Raw genomic sequence first — 17834 nt, 5'->3', positions numbered from 1 at the left:
GCATGTGGCTGTCCAATTTTCCCCACATCATTTGTTGAAGAGACTGTCTTCTTTCCATTGGACATCCTTTCCTGCTTTGTTGAAGATTTGTTGGCCATAGAGTTGAGGGTCCATTTCTGCGTTCTCTTCTGTTCTGTTGATCTGTGTGTCTGTTTTTGTACCAGTACCATACTGTCTCAATGATTACAGCTTTGTAATACAGCTTGAAGTCTAGAACTGTGATGTCACCAGGTTTGGTTGTTTTCAACATTCCTCTGCTATTCAGGGTCTTTCTGGTTCTCATAAATTTTAGGATAATTTGTTCCATCTCTGTGAAAGCAGTTGATGGTATTTTGAGAGGGATTGCACTGAATGTGTAGATTGTTCCAGGTAGCATACAGATTTTAACAATAAGTATTCTTCCAATCCATGAGCATAGAACATTTTTCCATCTCTTTGTGTCTTCCTTAATTTCTTTCCTGAGTCTTCTATAGTTTTCTGAGTAGAGATCCTTGCCTCTTTGGTGAGGGTTATTCCTAGGTATCTAATGGTTTTGGGTGCAATTGTAATTGGGAATGACTCCTTAATTTCTCTTTCTTCCGTCTCATTATTAGGGTATAGAAATGCATCTGATTTCCATGCATTCATTTTATACCCTGCCACTCTGCTGAGTTCCTGTATGAGTTCTAGCAATTTGGGGTGGAGTCTTTTGGGTTTTCCACAGAGTATCATGCCATCAGAGAAGAGTGAGAGTTGACTTCTTCCTTGACAATTTGGATGCCTTTTCTTTTCTTTCATTGTCTGATTGTTGTGACTAGGACTTCTAGTACTAGTGGTGATAGTAGACATCTCTGTGTTGTTTCTGACCTTAGGGGGAAATGAGAGCTTTTCTCCATTGAGAATGATATTCATCGCAGGCTTTTCATATATGGCTTTTATGATATTGAGGTATACTCCCTCTATCCCTACACTGTGAAAAGTTTTAATCAAAAAAGGATGCTATAGTTTGTCAAACACATTTTCTGCATCTATTGAGAGGATCATATGGTTCTTGTCCTTTCTGTTATTGATATAATATATCACATTGACTGATTTGTGGTTGTTGAACTACCCTTGCAGCCCAGGAATAAATCCCACTTGGTCGTGGTGAGTTATCCTTTTAATGTATTGTTGGAGCCAGCTGGCAGAATCTTGGTGAGAATTTTTACATCCGTGCTTATTAAGGATATTGGTCTGTAATACTCCTTTTTGATGGGGTTTTTGTCTGGTTTTGGGTTCAAGGTAATGCTGGCCTCATCAAATGAGTTTGGAAGTTTTCCTTCCATTTCTATTTCTTGAAACAACTTCAGAAGAATAGGTATTAATTCGTTAAATGTTTGATATAATTCCCCTGAGAAGCCATCTAGCCCTGGGCCCTTGTCTGTTGGGAGATTTTTGATGACTGCTTCAATTTCTTTGCTGGTTATGGGTCTGTTCAGGTTTTCAATTTTCCTTTAGTTTTGGTAGTTTATACATCTCTAGGAATGCATCCATTTCTTCCAGAGTGCCTAATTTGTTGGCATATAGTTGCTCATAATACGTTCTTAAAATTGTTTGTATTTCTTTAGTGTTGGTTGTGATTGCTCCTCTTTCATCTGTGATTTTATTTATTTGGGTCCTTTCTCTTTTCTTTTTGATAAGTCTGACTGGAGGTTTATCAATCTTATTCTTTCAAAGAATCAGCTCCTACTTTCCTTGACCTATTCTACTGTTCCCTTGGTTTCTCTTTCACTGATTTCTGCTCTAATCTTTATTATTTCTCTTCTGCTGAGTTTAGGCTTTATTTGCTGTCCTTTCTCCAGCTCCTTTAGGTGTAGAGTTAGGTTGTGTATTTGAGACCTTGTTTCTTAAGAAAGGCTTGTAATGCCTTGTATATACACTTCCCTCTTATATACAATGCCTTGTATATACACTTCCCTCTTAGGACCACCTTTGCTGCATCCAAAAGATTTTGAACAGTTGTGTTTTCATTTTCATTTGTTTCCATGAATTTTTAAAAATTCTTCTTTAATTTCCTGGTTGACACATTCATTCTTTAGTAGGATGCTCTTTAGCCTCCATGTATTTGAGTTCTTTCCTAATTTCCTCTTGTAATTGAGTTCCAGTTTCAGCACTGTGGTCCAAAAATATGCAGGAAATGATCCTAATCTTTTGGTACCAGTTGAAGACCTGATTTGTGACCAAGTGTGTGATCAATTCTGGAGAATGTTCCATGTGCACTTAAAAAGAATGTATATTCTGTTGCTTTAGGATAGAATGTTCTGAATGTATCTGTGGAGTCCATCTGGTCCAGTGTGGCATTCAAAGCCCTTATTTCCTTGTTAATCATTGACAGATTTCATTTTAATTGTTACCAATTATTTGCATTTATTTATTTTCACTAAATTTAACTTATTTTCAATAAATTCTTACAACTAGTATTACAACAGCAGGCATATAAAACTTCATCAACCTAGCAAATAAGTTGGTTTTCTTTTTCTGCTTTTCTTTATACTCTTTGTGCACTTGTATATATATTTTACAGAGTTGTAATACTCAATATGTATATTGAGTATTTATTAAAATCTTACTGTAAATATTTTAGCTTTGTAGATTTTTCCAAAATTTTTTTATCTTTGAACTAATTTTTCAAATATGTAATATATTCATGGGGTTCAAAAATCAACAAGCTTTGAAAAAGCAGTCATTAAATCCTCCCCACTCCTTGCCTACTATATGCCTAGTTCTTCTTTATTTTCACCACAGAAAACCATTTCTTTTATATCTTTATCTATCAGTCCACTTTCTTATGTACCTATAAAGAAGCAAGAATATAGATTTTTTACCCCAAAGGCATGTAATATGTACATTATCTATAGCGGTTTTTTTTCCACTTAATGCTATCCTTTCTACCAGTTCAATGATAGCTATCTTATACTTTTTCTGTATCATAGGCTTCCATTTCTTGTGTATACCATAATTTATTCAAGTAAACACCTGTAGACAGACTTTGAGTTGCTTCTAAATATTACTTCTCCCCAGTACAAGAGGCTTCATGGTGGACACAGTGGCTTCCCCATAACATCCCTTCCACCTCTCCCCTCTGTGCAGTATCCAGGCAGCATGGATGTGCCTGGCCCCACTCCACTTCCAGAAGTGCACTCTGATTCATTTAAATCAACACAGCACAGCCAAGATGGAGTAACAGGGACTGGATTTACCCTCCTGCCTGAACCAACTAAGAAAATGGACAAAACATGTGAACCAGTAAGTTCCAAGACATTGAACATCAGTGAACGACGGAGAGTGACCCCTGGGGGGAGGCAAACATGTTGAGCCCTGGGGCTGCCCCAGCCTACTGCCTTGAGAGTTTCTGAGATACAGGATGGGGAAACCAGGTGAAGCCTGTGAACCCCATTAGTTGACAAGGCAAAGCCGAGAGTCTGGTTGGTGGCTAGAGTTTTGAGGGAAGAGTACTGGGGAGGAGAGCTGCAGATAGCGGGTTCCACACAGCCAGACAGAACCCCCTGGTGTATTCACCAGTGTACTCATGGGAGAAGGAACAATCACCGAAGCTCACACTATATGGAGAATAGCCCGGGCTCCCCTCAGCCAGACTGAAAATCTCCTAACTCATGGGGCACTGAGTACAGTACTCCAAAGGAACTTGCCTCGGTAGCAGACAATAATTAGCCACTGACTACACACTGCTCTGGTTCTGCCTAATAAATTTGAAAAGCAAAGCCTGAAAGGAATGATTTGTTTCCAAGTAACTTAGCTGGGTCCCAGAATAAAGCTCGTCCATATTTATGGGAATGGATACTCATCAGCACCCATTCACAATATCTGGCATCCAATCCAAAACTGCCAGGCATGCAAATAAGCAAGGAAAATAAAACCCATAAGACAGAAAAAAGTTGGTCAACGCCTTGGGACTAGCAGAGATGTCAGAATCAGAGACATGGACATTAGGAATTACTATACTGCACTCCACACTGCTAGAGAGAAGATCAATTGTGTCAGAGACATGGAAGATGTAACAAAAGAAAAGGCCTGAACAGAACTTCTCAAAGTGAAAACTATAATACCTGAGATGAGAAATACACTGAATGGAAATCCAAGTGACAGATACCGCATTAGAAAAGATTCGCGAACTTGAAGACCCAGCAGGAGCCTATCCAAAATCAAATTTAGGGGGGGAGAAAAAAGACTGGGAAACTGAACCCAGTGTCAGTGGACTGTGGAACAACCACAGGCAGCCTATATGCATGTAACTTTAGTCGCAGGAAAAGAGGAGAGAGAGCAGTACTGGAAAAAATTGGGAGGGAAAACTTTCAATTTGCTGGAAATTGTAAACCTACAAATCCAAGAAGCTCAATGAACCAGGACAGGGTATCTTGGCATATCATACTCAAACTGTGCAAATCAGTGATAAAGAGAACATCTGGCTCAGTGGTTAAGTGTCTGCCTTCAGCTCAGGTCATGATCCCAGGGTCATGATCACATGTTGAGCTCCCTGCTCAGCGGGGTGCCTGCTGCTTCCCGTTCGTACACTTGTTCTCGAGCACTTGCTTTCTCTCTCTGGCAGGTAAAATCTTAACAAAAAAAGGAGAGAACCTCTTACAAGTAGCCAGAGAGAAGCCATGCTGCAAGTAAACCATGGATAGCAGATTTCATTGAAAACAGGGCATTGCGAAGCAGCGGAGCAACATCTTTAAAGTACTGAAAGGTGAAATTGCCAACTAGAATTCTATGCTCTGCCAGCAAACCTTTACACCACGAAGGGACAGCAAAGACATTTTCAGACACACGAAAACAGAAAGGCTTCACTACCACTAGACCCATGGGACAAGAAGTAGTTAAGAAACTCAGGCAGGGAGAAGGAGAATGATCTCAGGTGAGTCTACAAAACAGAATGAAACCACTGGAAGAGGTAACTACATGGGTAAACAGTTGCAGAAATAACCACTACCTACACAAGAATGACAGCAGCGTAGGGCGGGACTTACAACATATGTAGAAGGAAAACACAAGCCAACAAACAAATGCCAGAAGGGGGAAGCAGAAGTACCCTATTGTTGGGTTTTTGTACTATACATGAAATGATATAATATTTCCAGAAGGTGGGCTGTGAACAATCGAATGTGTACACCAGGAGCCCCAAGGCAACTACTAAAACAAAGCCCACTCTAAATATTAACATACCCAGGTCAAAAGTAAAAAGGAGGAAAAGATGTAACATGCTGGCACTAATTTAAAAAAAATGCTAGAGTGAATACATTAATACAAGACAATGTATTTTATTTTAATTTTTTTTAAAAAAGATTTTATTTATTTACTGAGGGGAGAAGCAGAGGGAGAGGGAGAAGCAGGTTCCCCATGGAGCAGGGACCCTGATGCAGGGCTCAATCCCAGACTCTGAGATCATGACCTGAGTCAAAGGCAGATGCTTAAATTATTGAGCCCTGAATGCACGCAGACAAAGTATATTTTAGGGCAGAGAATATACAAGGGATAAAGAAGGTCATTTCACAAGAAAAAAAGGCCAATTCATCAAGAAGACATGACACTTCTAAACATCTGTGCACAAAATAAGAATGCTTTCAAAATGCATGAAGCAAAAACCAGCAGTACCACAAGAAGAAATAGACAAATCCACAGTTAAGGTCAGAGATCTCTGTTCTTCTGAAGCAGAACAAGTACTGAGAAAATTAGTAAGGACAGACAGGACCTGAACAACAGTATCAACCACCCTGACTTAGTTTACACAGAGAACATTCAACCCAACAGCAGCAGAATAAACGTTCTTCCCAGTGTGCACAGAACAGTCATCCAGAGAAACCATATCACAGACATAAAACAAGTCTTGACAAATATAGAAAAATTCGGGTTCTGTATTTTCTCTGACCACAATGCGATTAAATTAGAAATCAGTAACAGAGCCGTGGAAAACCCCCAAATCTTGGTGCTGAAGTAATGTATGATAAAAAACAAACCCAGAGACACGTGATGATGAGTGATTTCAAAGGAGACAGCTGGGGGTAGTAGACAGTATCAGAACACAATGAAAATGACACAATCCATCAAAATGTATGGGATGCAGATTTTAATTTACATTAAACTCCAGTAGGAAAAAAAAATGTCTGACATCTGATTATTCCAGTTGAAAAACTGGAGAAGAAGAGGAAGATAAAAGCAAAGTAAGCAGAAGAAAGGAAATAACAAAGATCAGAGCAGACGTCAGTGACGCAGCAAACAGAAAAACAATGAACAAAGCCAGTGCAATCGTAAGCCTGTGCTTTGAGAAGTCCAATCAAATCAATCAGACTCCAGCCAGACAGATCAGGGGAAAGAGAAAAGAAAGACAGAAGGGGCCAACCTCAGAAATGACAGAGGAGCATCATTAGAGATCTAACAGGTATCAAAAGAAGAATAAGGGAACATCATGAACACTTTTATTCCAATAAACCTAACAACATAGACAAAATACACCAATTCTTTGAAAGACACAAACTAAGTTCATTCAACAAACAGAAACCCTGAACAGCCCTGTGTCTACGGCAGAAACTGAATCTGCTGTTCAACACTTGGCCAGGAAAACTCTAACCCCACATGGCTTCACGGATTCCTAGTCATTTTAAATTTGAGACCTATGACAGCCCAACATATTCTATATCTCAGCGAACACATCGTGAGCGCTTGAGAAGAATGAGTATTGTTCAAGTATCGGGTACTGTGTTCTCTCAGGTCAATTAGTCAATGTCGTTGACAGCATCGCTCAGATCATCTGCTTTACTCATTTTCTGTCCAGATTTTTTAAAATTTTACCTAACTGTCTAGATGTTTTATCAACTGTGCAGAAGGGGTGTAACATTCCTCAACTATGGTTATGGAAAGTCTATTTCTTTCTTTAACTCTATTTTTACCTCCTATCTTGGAAGCTTCGTTATTAGCAAATATGTATAATATATTTGGATTGCCGTGTCTCCCCAGTGAACAGTTTGCCACCACGAAAGGTCTCTGGGAAGACCCTGTCTTAAAGTCTGAATCATACGGGCTCACCAGCCTTCTTAAGCTTCTCATTTGTGTTGTGCTTCTTTCCCCTTTTGTTCTCAATCCATTTGTGGATTTTTATTTAAGCTGTAATTCCCCACTGTATTCGGCTGGGTCTTTTCTTTTCTTTTTTTAATCTGTTCTGACAATTTCTGCCTTTTAATGGGAGTAGACATAGCCGGGTTTAGAGTGATTATTATTCGTTTGACATACGCCCTCTGGTGGTCATGGCTGTTGCTCTCTTCCTCCTTTTCTGCCCTTCTTTTGTGTGTTATTTTTTCTCAGAGCGAGCACGCATGTGAGTGGGGCGTCAGAGGGGGCAGAGAGAGGAGGGAGAGAGAACCTCAAGCAGGGTCCACACCCAGTGCAGAGCTTGACCCCATGACCCTGAGATCACGACCTGAACTGAAACCAAGAGTCGGATGCTTAATTGACTGAGCCGCCTAGGTTTGGGTATTTCTTAAAATCACACATTATCTCCTGGCTTTATTTCACACTCCAACTTGACCCTACTACAGATTCAAAAATATGTGTTAATGGAATGGTTTCTGGAGGCTACTTATTAATGTCGGATTCCCTACTCTGCCACTCATCTGCTGTTTGAGTTTGGGCAAGTTAAGGGATTTAACCTGTTTATGCCCTAGCTGCTCTGTATACATAATGGAGATCATGACTGGCAGGGAAATGTATATGTGGTCAAAGTCCTCAGACCCCATTTATAAGTAGAGTCACGGCGTAAGCTACAGGAATATAAGCTTTCCAGAAAGCAGAAGTCATATGAATACTCTACAGATCTCCTGATTCTGTTTACTGTCCTTGGAATAAAGAGGTGGCACCACCGATGCTGTGACTGGTTTAGATCTGGAGAAACAATTATCAGTAAATATTCCCTGAAATGAAAGCTTAAAGACTTCAGTATGAGTTCTTTCAAAATGGTAATATATACCACAGTACAAAATGTTTAAAGGCATAATCAAACAAATCTTTCCCTGCTGGATGAGACCCACCACGTATGGACTAGCACGGGCAGTGTATGTCCACATGGGAGTTGAAAGTATTAAGTGACACTAAAAAATGTGCATCTTCCCCTTCCTGAGGGACAAGCTTAGCTCTGATAGAACTATTTTCAGTTTATTAGAAACATAATCTAATCTCCCAACAGCTGTGCCTCCAGCGTCTTCCCACCGACCCCCAGCCCACACGTCAATACTATACTCGCCATCTCCGAGGGTCAGTGTGAGGATTAAGGGAGTTAATTCCTATGAAGGACTTGGGAGAGATGGCGGCACAGAGTAACAGTTCCACGTGTGTTGACGATCTGCCACTGAAGACTAGTAAAGGAACTGAAAAACCTGATTTAACACTTTTGTCACCAGCTCTTGTCCACCAAATTGTTATAATGACAAAGTCAAAGGATGGGAGGCAGTAAAAAGGAACAAAAAGAAGACATCAGAGTAATTTACCAAGTCATTATGTTATTGAAAGATTTTAAACACACCCTCCTCATTATCACCAGGCCAATAGGAAAATGTGGATGTATACTGGTCAATCTAGTCACAACCACAGAGTCTGACAAGGACACCTTCTTTCAAGGGCAGCAACAAAGTGACCTAATGCAGCCCCACAGGAAACTTCATTAGTGATGGTTAACACTGAGGACTTACTACTATGTTATCAGGTACTGTTTCTAAGTGCTTCCCACACATCAGCTGATGTGACAACAAATGACAATGACTTAGAAATACAGTCCCAACTATGTAACCAATATAAACATGACGGTATTTCCAAAAGTTCTTTAACTGAGTCAAAGAAAGGAAAATGTAATTATAATTTAGAAGTTATTCCTAAGTAACTGATGTTAAGGGCTTCCGTTTTCTCACGGTAGTGTAATTCCCGCCCAGTGTACTTGAGAGCAGAAGGTGAATGCGGCACCTGTCTCTGGTGGTGGGGCAGGAATGAGCGTGCTGCGGTAGCTGCACTGGTTCAGGCCAGAGCCCAGGCTAAGTGCCGTGGGGGCCAGGGTCCTCGGAGTACCTCCTGCAGCGAGTGCGGGCCGCCCGGTGGTCGGCATCTCCAGGTTGGCTATGGCTGGGATCTGAGACACCACTGGGGGCACAAGAGAAAGTCACAATGAAAAGAAGAATCCCCATAGGAAATTTACAATGAAGACTCAGTTGGCAGATGTTTGTGACTGACGAGCTAAAACTTCTTGGCCATAAAAGAGCCATAAGAAACTTAACCTCATTTGTGATTAATGAAATAAGATAAAAATTTAGAAACAGAAAGGGATGGCTTGTAATCATCCTCTATCGAGGAGGGCATTTGTGTTACCATGCAAGTCTTCAGCATCATTTGGCTTGTGGTTGTGTCTGTCTTTTTCGGAGGATGAAGAGGTTGTATTGGTACAGGATATGCACTTTCTTTTCAAAGCTGGAATGTTGTAGCTCTTCAGGTATCTGCAACAACAGAATTAGATCACGCATGCCTGCCTGTCCCCTAACTCTGCCACTTCCCACATTTCTGCTTTTCTCACACTTCTGTGTGGGTACTTTGTACTCTCATATTTAATGAGGTCTTCCCTGACCATCCCAGCCTCAATCACTGTCCTGTCGTATCTCTTTTACTGTGACCTTGTATTGATCTCCAAATCTTGCTTCATTTAATTTTTATGATCAAGGTCTTTTCTTCTCCACCATGCCATTGCTCCTTCAAAGAAGGGCTCCATCTTCTAATTTTTTGCAGCCCTTGAAATGTTCAGTTTATTATAAACTATATGTAAGTAGGCACTCCATAAATATCTAGTGACTTAAGAGTGAAAAATCAAGACAACCAGTAATAAAAGGGATGTTTTATTGCTACGATGATGTATACTTTTAGAAAACGGACATGTTCTCAACACTCATGTCTCACACCTGATAACACTGTCAATGCAGTTTATTTGCTGGTGTGATGGGTTATGCTGGTCTTTTCTCCAATCTTCATAAGACTCCAGGGGCATACTATTGTTTTTTAATGTCTGGAAGGTAGATGAGGCCTTCTGCTCATCTGAAACAGAAGAAAAGGATGTGTAATTAAAAACATTATATACCTGGGGTGCTCAGGTGGCTCAGTTGTAAAGCGTCTGCCTTCGGCTCAGGTCAAGATCCCAGGGTCCTGGGACTGAGTCTGGAATTGGGTTCCCTGCTCAGCAGGAAGCCTGCATCTCCCTCTCCCACGCCCTCTGCTCATGTTCTCTCTCTCGCTGTGTCTCTGTCAAATAAGTAAATAAAATCTCTAAAAAATCTATTACATATGTAAGAATTTACCCAACAAAGCTAGATCAGGTCCTTTAGCATTATACATTCAAGAGAATAATATGTAGCTATTAAAGACGAACTCAGCTCTAAAAAAAAAAATGCACCAATACAGAAAGATATCCATATGGAATGATTAAATTAATGTGTTTTGTTTTTTTTTTTTAACAAAAAAGGAGTGAATCAGTTGTTTCAGCAAAGATCAATAGTAAAACTATCAGGTGGAAGGCTAATGAGGACTTCACGATACTGAGCTGACACTACCTGCCAAGTGACCGATGGTGGCCTTACCGGGGTTGGGGTGACCAGACAGAGTGAAGTGCAAGGCAGTGCCCTCCAGACCTGTGTCCAACAGGACTTTCTGCAGTGACAGAAACGCCCTGCATCTGTGCTGCCCTGCACCGTGGCCACCAACATCACAGGTGGCCATTAAGCACTCGCAATGTGGCTTCAGCAACTGAGCAACTAAATTTTAAGATTTATCTATCTGTAACTAATTTGAATTTAGTGTGTGGCTAGTAGCTACCATACTGGACAGAGTGGGTACAGAGAGAAGACACAAGGCCTCAGGTTGGAACTGTGACAAACTTAAATCTTGTGTGGAGAACGACAAGCCAAGAATGGAGGCTGAAAAAGCGCATGGAGAAAGGTAAGAGAGAGCCCGCCAACATGGCGTCATGGAAATCAAGACGGGGAAACTGGGTCAAGGAATGAGGAACCAGTTACGTCAAACACTGCTGAGAAGCTGACTTAGCTACCATTGTTGCTGTTAGTGAAGGTCATCTTAGCTGCCTGGCAGATGCTGCTTCACTTCCAGAGGGGATTACAGAAAAAGGCCTGTTTAACTGTCACTTGTTAACTTTTTTAAAAGATTTTATTTATTTATTTGACACATACACCCATATAGGCAGAGAAAGAGGGAGAAGCAGGCTTCCCACTGAGCAGGGAGCCCGATGTGGGGCTCGATCCCAGGACTCTGGGATCATGACCTGAACTGAAGGCAGTTGCTTAACCAATAGAGCCACCCAGGCGCCCCAAACTTCTATACTTAAAAAGATTATCTTTAAGATAATAAAAATAGGGGTCTTCAATTTATGACCCTGAGATCAAGAGTCACACACTCTACCAACTGAGCCAGCCAGGAGCTCCTATACTTTTAATTTCTACATAATTTCAGCCTTGAAGAGGGTTACAGAAAGAGTAGAGTTCCCGTATACCCCCCACCCTGCTTCTACCGATGTAACACCTTACAGAACTATTACCAGAACAAAGAAAACTAAGAAATGGAAGGGGAAACTAGCTTCTCTGTGAAATTTTCCACTCCAGGGTCCAACCTGGGGGTCTCACAGTGATTTCAGTTGTCAGTGTGTCTTTCCCGACCTCAACTCTTGTGAAGAGTGCAGGAAAGGAATTCTGTGGAAATGCCCCTCAACCTGAGTTGCCCTGATGTTCTATCATGATGAGTCTGAGGCCTTGCCTCTTGGGGAAGAGTCCCACAGAGGTGCTGTGCCCTTCTCAGTACCTCACGCCAAGGGGACATGACCTTGACATGTTCACTGCTGGTGTGTCAGCCTTGATCACTGGTTAAGGTCTGTCTGCCAGGTTTCTTCCACATAAAGTTACTATTTTACATGTAATACATGATGTAAACAATAAATGTTTCAAAGTCACGCTTTGAGGCCATGCAGGCTTTCTCTTACACTTTCACCTACTGGTGAATGGATTTAATGCCACCAAACTGTACATTTAAAAATGGTTAAAGATCGGTTACATACATCCATTCACTGTTGAATGACATCTAGGTTGTTTCCAATTTGGGATGAGTGTGAACAACTGTGATAAACATACACAGACAAGTTCATGTGTGAATTTGAGTTCTTCTTTTACCTGAGTGAATAAGAATGGAATTGCGGAGTCATACGGTAAGAGTATGTTTAATTTATAAGAAACTGCCAAACTTTTTTTTTTTTTTAAGATTTTACTTATTTGTCAGAGAAAGAGAGTGTGCACAAGCAGGTAGAGTGGCAGGCAGAGGGAGAGAGAGAAGCAGGCTCCCCACTGAGCAAGGAGCCTGATGTGGGACTCGATCCCAGGACCCTAGGATCATGACCTGAGCCAAAGACAGATGCTTAACCAACTGAGCCACCCAAGTGTCCCAAAAACTGCCAAACTTTTTAAAGAGGATGTACAATTCCACACTGCCTTCAGCACTGCCTGGGGGCTCTGGTTCCTCCGCATTCTTGCCAGAACTTGGTATTCCCAGTATTTTTTCTTTTACTTTTAGCCATTCTAATGGGTGTGTGAAGGTATCTCATGTGTTTGTTTGTTTTTTAAGATTTTACTATTTGAGAGAGAGAGCATTAAAGGAGAGAGGTCAGCAGGAGAAGCAGACTCCCCAATGAGCAGGGAGCCCAACTCAGGACTCAATCTCGGGACTCCAGAATCATGACCTGAGCCGAAGGCAGTCACTCAACCCGCTGAGCCACCCAGGTGCCCCTCTCATGTGGTTTTAACTTCTTAACAACCGAAATTGAGTGTTGTTTCCCATGCTATTTGCCATCTGTGTGTACTTCACTGGAAAAGTGTTAGGTCTCTTGACCATTTTTTGAATGGATTATCTACTCATTGTTAAATGTTGACAGTTTTTTTAAGTATTCAGGATATGAATTTTATCTATAACTTGTAAATATTGTCTTTTCATTGTCTTACCAACATCTTTCAAGACATCTTTAATTTTATCTATAACTTGTAAATATTGTCTTACCAATGTCTTTCAAGAAGTTTTTAATTTTTATAAAGTCCACTTCATCAATTTTTTTATGGATCACACTTTTGATGTCGGATCTAAAACCTTTTTGCCAAACCTAAGATCACAAAGGTTTTCTCCTAGGTTTTCTTCTAGAAGTTTGTAGTTTTAAGTTTTATATTTAGGTCTATGACCAATTTTGAGTTAACTTTTGTATAACATGTGAGCAGTATGCTGAGGTTCATTTTTTACATATGTGGATATCTCATTTTACATATGTGGATATCTCATTGTTCAGTAGCATTTTTTTTTTTTTTTGAAAAGCTACCTTTTGTCCATTGATTTGATCTTGCACCTCAAAAACTGACTGTATTTGTGCAGGTCTGTTTTGGAACTCTTTCATCTGTCCACTGATCTTTTCACCAGTGTCACATTGTCTTAACTACAGTAGCTTCATGGTTAAGTCCTGAAATCAGAGAAAGTGAGTCCTCCAACACTGTTACTCTTTTTCAAAATGGTTTTGGCTGTTTTAGTTTCTTTTTTTTTTCCCCCATAGAAGTTTGGGGATCCATCTGATGATACTTATTCATAAACAAAATCCTGCTGAGAGTGTACTTAGAATTTCTGACATTAAATGTACAGATCAAACTGGGGAGAACTGATAATATTGTGTATTCCAAACCATGAACAGGATATATCTTTTCATTTACTTAGTACTTTTTATTTTGAAGTTTTCTTTTTATCAGTGTCTTGAAGTTTTCTGCATATGGATTGTTCCACATATTCTGTTGGATTTTTTATATAAGTATTTTATATAGTTTAATTAAAAATTTACATAGTAGTTTAATTAAAAAAATTCTGTTCCAATTGTTCCTTGTTAGTACATAGAACTTTAACTGGTCTTATATGTTGACCATGTATTTATAACCTTGCTAAAGTCAGTAGAAGCTTTCTTATAGATTCTTTGGAATTTTTCTGTTAGACAATCCTGTCATCTGCAAATAGAGTTTTATTTTTTCCTTTCCAATCTGTTATGTCTTTTATTTCTCTTGTCTATTGCACTGCAGGACTTTCAGTTTGATGTTAAGATGTGGTTAGTGGATACCCTTCACCTATTCTCCAGGTTAGGGTGGAAGCATTCTCTCACCATCAAGCATAATGTTAGCTATAGGTTTTTTGTAGATTCCTTTTTTGTTAGGTTAATGAAATCCCTTTTCCACTTCTAATTTTTGAGCATTTATCATGTGTGGGTGTTCAATTTGTCACATGCTTTTTCTCCATCTATTAAAATAACCTGTTGGGTTTGTCTTTTTTAATTCTATTAATATGGTCAATAAATGTAGCTGACTTTCACATAATGGACCAGCCTTGCATTCCTAGGATAACTCTTACTTGGTTGTAATATATTTCTCCTTTTTATACATTACTGGTTTTGATTTGGTGATATGTAACTGGGGATTTTACAAATATGTTGGCAATGGATCCTGGTCTGTAGTTTTCTTGAATTGTATTTATCTTGTTTCAGTATTAAGGTAATAATGGGCTCATAAAAGGAGTCTGGGAGTTTCCTTTTCAAACTGCCTTCTTCTATTTTCTTCTGTCTTCTATTTTCTGAAAAAGATTATGTAAAAACTGGCATTATTTCTTCCTTGAATGTTTGATAGAATTCTCCAGTGAAACCAACTGGGCCTAGAGTTTTCTTTTGGGAAAGTATTTAACTTCAATTCCATATCTGTAGTAGATATGTCTATTCTAGCGGTTTCTTTTTCACTGAGTTGATAGGTTCTTTAAGTTATTTAATAGACCAAAGTGATAGGAATAGAGTTGTTTGTAGTCCCTTTAACACCTACAGTGTCTTTCATTCCCAATAGTGGGGATTTCTGTCTTCTTTTCTTATTCAGTATGGCTAAAGTTTTGTTAATTTTATCAGCTCTCAATTTCATTAATTTTCTCTTAATGATTTCTGCTCTCAATTCCATTGACATTTGGTTTTTATGATTTCTTTCCTTCTGCTGTCCTTGGATTTAAGTTGCTCTTCTTGCTCTTGTTTCTTAAGGAGGAAGCTTAGATTATTGATTTGAAACCTTTCTTCTTTTTCCCATAAAGCCACTTAATGCTACATAAATCTCCCTTTAAGCACTGTTTTAGCTGTATTCCACAAATTTGTTGTTGTTGTTTTCAATTCATTCTTTTCAAAATGTTTTTACTTCCCTTAAGGCCTTGACCTGTGGGTCATTCAGAGGTATGGTCTTTAATTTCCAAACATATGGCATTTTCTAGATAAACCTTCCTGTTACTGATTTCTAGTTTAATCCATTAGGTCAGAGAATATATTTGGTCTGATTTATATTTTTAAAAAATTGCTAAGGCTTGTATGATGGCCCAGAATAAGGACTATTTTGATAATGGTCCATCTGCCCTTGGAAAAAAATAAGCATCGCATTGTCAGTTGAGGTGTTCCATAAAGGTCCATTACACCAATCTTGTTGACAGCAGTGTTCAGGTCTTCTGCATCTTTACTGATCTTCTGTCCACTTGTTTTATCAATTACAGAGAGAGGTGAATTATAGTCTCTAATACCACTACAGATTTATTTTTCAAAGTCTTCATCAGTGTTTACAACTCATGTATTTTGAAGCTCTGGTGGTCAGTGCATAAACTTTTAGAACGGTTACATGCTCTCAGATAATCAACCCCTCTGTTGTCATGCAATATCCCTGAAACCCTGATAATGTTGCTTGTCCTAAAGTCTACACTACCTCATATGAATACAGCTTTCCAGCTTTCTTTGGATTCCTGTTAGTATGCATATCTTTTCTAAGCTTTTGCTTTTACCCTATGTTTTTATTTGCAAAACGGGTTCTTGCAGATACTATGCAGCTGCCTCTTATTTTTTTTTTTTTTCATACAATTGACAATTTGAGTCTCCCAGCTGGTACACTGAGAACATTCACATTCAATGTGATTACTGAAACAACGGAATTAAAATATGCCACTTTGTTAGCAGTTTTCCATTTATTTCATCTGGGTGTTTATTTTCTACCTCGTTTTGTATTGAATGTTTTAAATTCCACTTTATCTCCTCTGCTGACATTATTTATACTTCTTTAGAAATCAGTTCTAATGATTGTTCTAAAGTTCACAACATATACCTTTAAGGACTCTTAATTCAACATTTGACTTCTGGTGTAAGGATTCCATAGCAGCACATTCCCAGTGCCTCTCCTGATCCTTCGCAATATTTTTACATATGTCCCAAATGCAGAAGAGTCATTTCTACTTTAGTTACCTTCTAGAGCAACTAAAAATAAGTAAAAAATAAAATATCTTCATTAATTCCATTCCCAGTTCTTTTCATTTTGTTGTGCCAATACAAGTTTTACATCTGGTACTGTATTCCTTCCATCTTTAGAAATTCCCTTAGTGTTTCTCACAGAAGAGATCTGCTGGCAATACATTCCTCCCTCCCCACTTTTGTTTGAGAAATTTTATCTCCTTCATTTCTGAAAGATACTTTCCACTAGGTAGAGAATTCTGAGCTAGCAGTTTTATTTTTCCTCTGAAGACATTTGGTCTTCTAGTATACATGGTGTCTAAAGAAATGTCTTCTCTAATTCTTATCTTTCTCTGTATGTAGTCTGTCTTTGTTGCTCTGGCTGGCTTCATGATATCCTCTTTGCTTCTGTTTTCAGCAGTTTGAATATATTTCCAAGTATGTGGTGGTTTTTTCCTTTTTTCAAGTACGTAGTATTTTTATTTTGTGATTGGTTTTTCTTTCTTATTTTTGTATTCACACTATTTGATGTTCTTCATATCTGTGGGAAATTCTTGACCATCATTTCAAGTATTTCTTCTGGGATTCCAATCACTCTTAAGTTAGATCATTTGATCGTGTCTCCAAATTCTGAGAGCTCTATTCTGTATGTTTCTTTCTGTGTTTCAGTTTGTATATATATATATTTTTTAAAATCTAACAATTCTTTTTTTTTTTTTTTTAAGATTTTTATTTATTTGACAGACAAAGATCACAAGTAAGCAGAGAGGCAGGCAGAGAGAGAGGAGGAAGCTGTCTCTCTGCTGAGCAGAGAAGCCCAATGCGGGGCTCGATCCCAGAACCCTGGGATCATGGCCTGAGCCGAAGGCAGAGTCTTTAACCCACTAAGCCACCCAGGTGCCCCAAGTTTGTGTAATTTCTATGTAATCTATCTTCAAGATTACCGATTCTTTTCTTGGTTGTGTTGAGTGCCCATCAGATGTATATGTGCATCTCTAATGTCTCCATTTGATCCTTTCCATCGCTATGCTATGATTACCTATGTGGTTTTGCATGTTGCTTACTGTCCATTAGAGCCTTTAATGTATTATTTGTAGTTACTTTAAATTCTCTGTCAGATCGTTTCCAACAGCTGTGTCATGTCTGACTCTTGTTCTGATGACTGCTTTGTCTTTTGGGGGTTTTCTCCTTTGCCCTTACATATGATTCATAATTTGTTGAAAACTAACCATCTTGATAAGACAGCAGAGACTGCACATGCCTCTCCTTCTGCTGGGGCTGTGTTCAAGTTAACCTAATTTGTTGGCCAGGACTGAGATTTGTTGTTGCTATGGTTTCACTCCATATATCACAGCTTTCAAATTGTTCTAGTGACACTTTGTGCGTACATGGTAGCTAGTGTGCTACAGAGCTTTGGGTCTTTGCCAGTCGTTGCTCCACTTGCAGACTTTGATCTTCCCTTTGCATTCAT

The 17834-nt window shown here is 39.2% G+C and overlaps 1 protein-coding gene across 1 annotated transcript in view; it reads right to left on the bottom strand.

The window, feature by feature from the left end:
• PER3 (period circadian regulator 3) overlaps window positions 1-17834 on the bottom strand; it is a 60735-nt gene that overhangs the window by 18680 nt on the left and 24221 nt on the right. The window contains 4 exon segments of the mRNA XM_059137380.1: window positions 8983-9156; window positions 9382-9506; window positions 9963-10066; window positions 10702-10729. Coding sequence (XP_058993363.1) covers window positions 8983-9156; window positions 9382-9506; window positions 9963-10066; window positions 10702-10729 — 431 coding nt within the window.

The sequence above is a fragment of the Mustela lutreola genome, chromosome 10, assembly GCF_030435805.1.
Source record: "Mustela lutreola isolate mMusLut2 chromosome 10, mMusLut2.pri, whole genome shotgun sequence".
Classification (NCBI taxonomy): domain Eukaryota; kingdom Metazoa; phylum Chordata; class Mammalia; order Carnivora; family Mustelidae; genus Mustela; species Mustela lutreola.
This window is presented reverse-complemented; position numbering and strand designations above follow the sequence as displayed.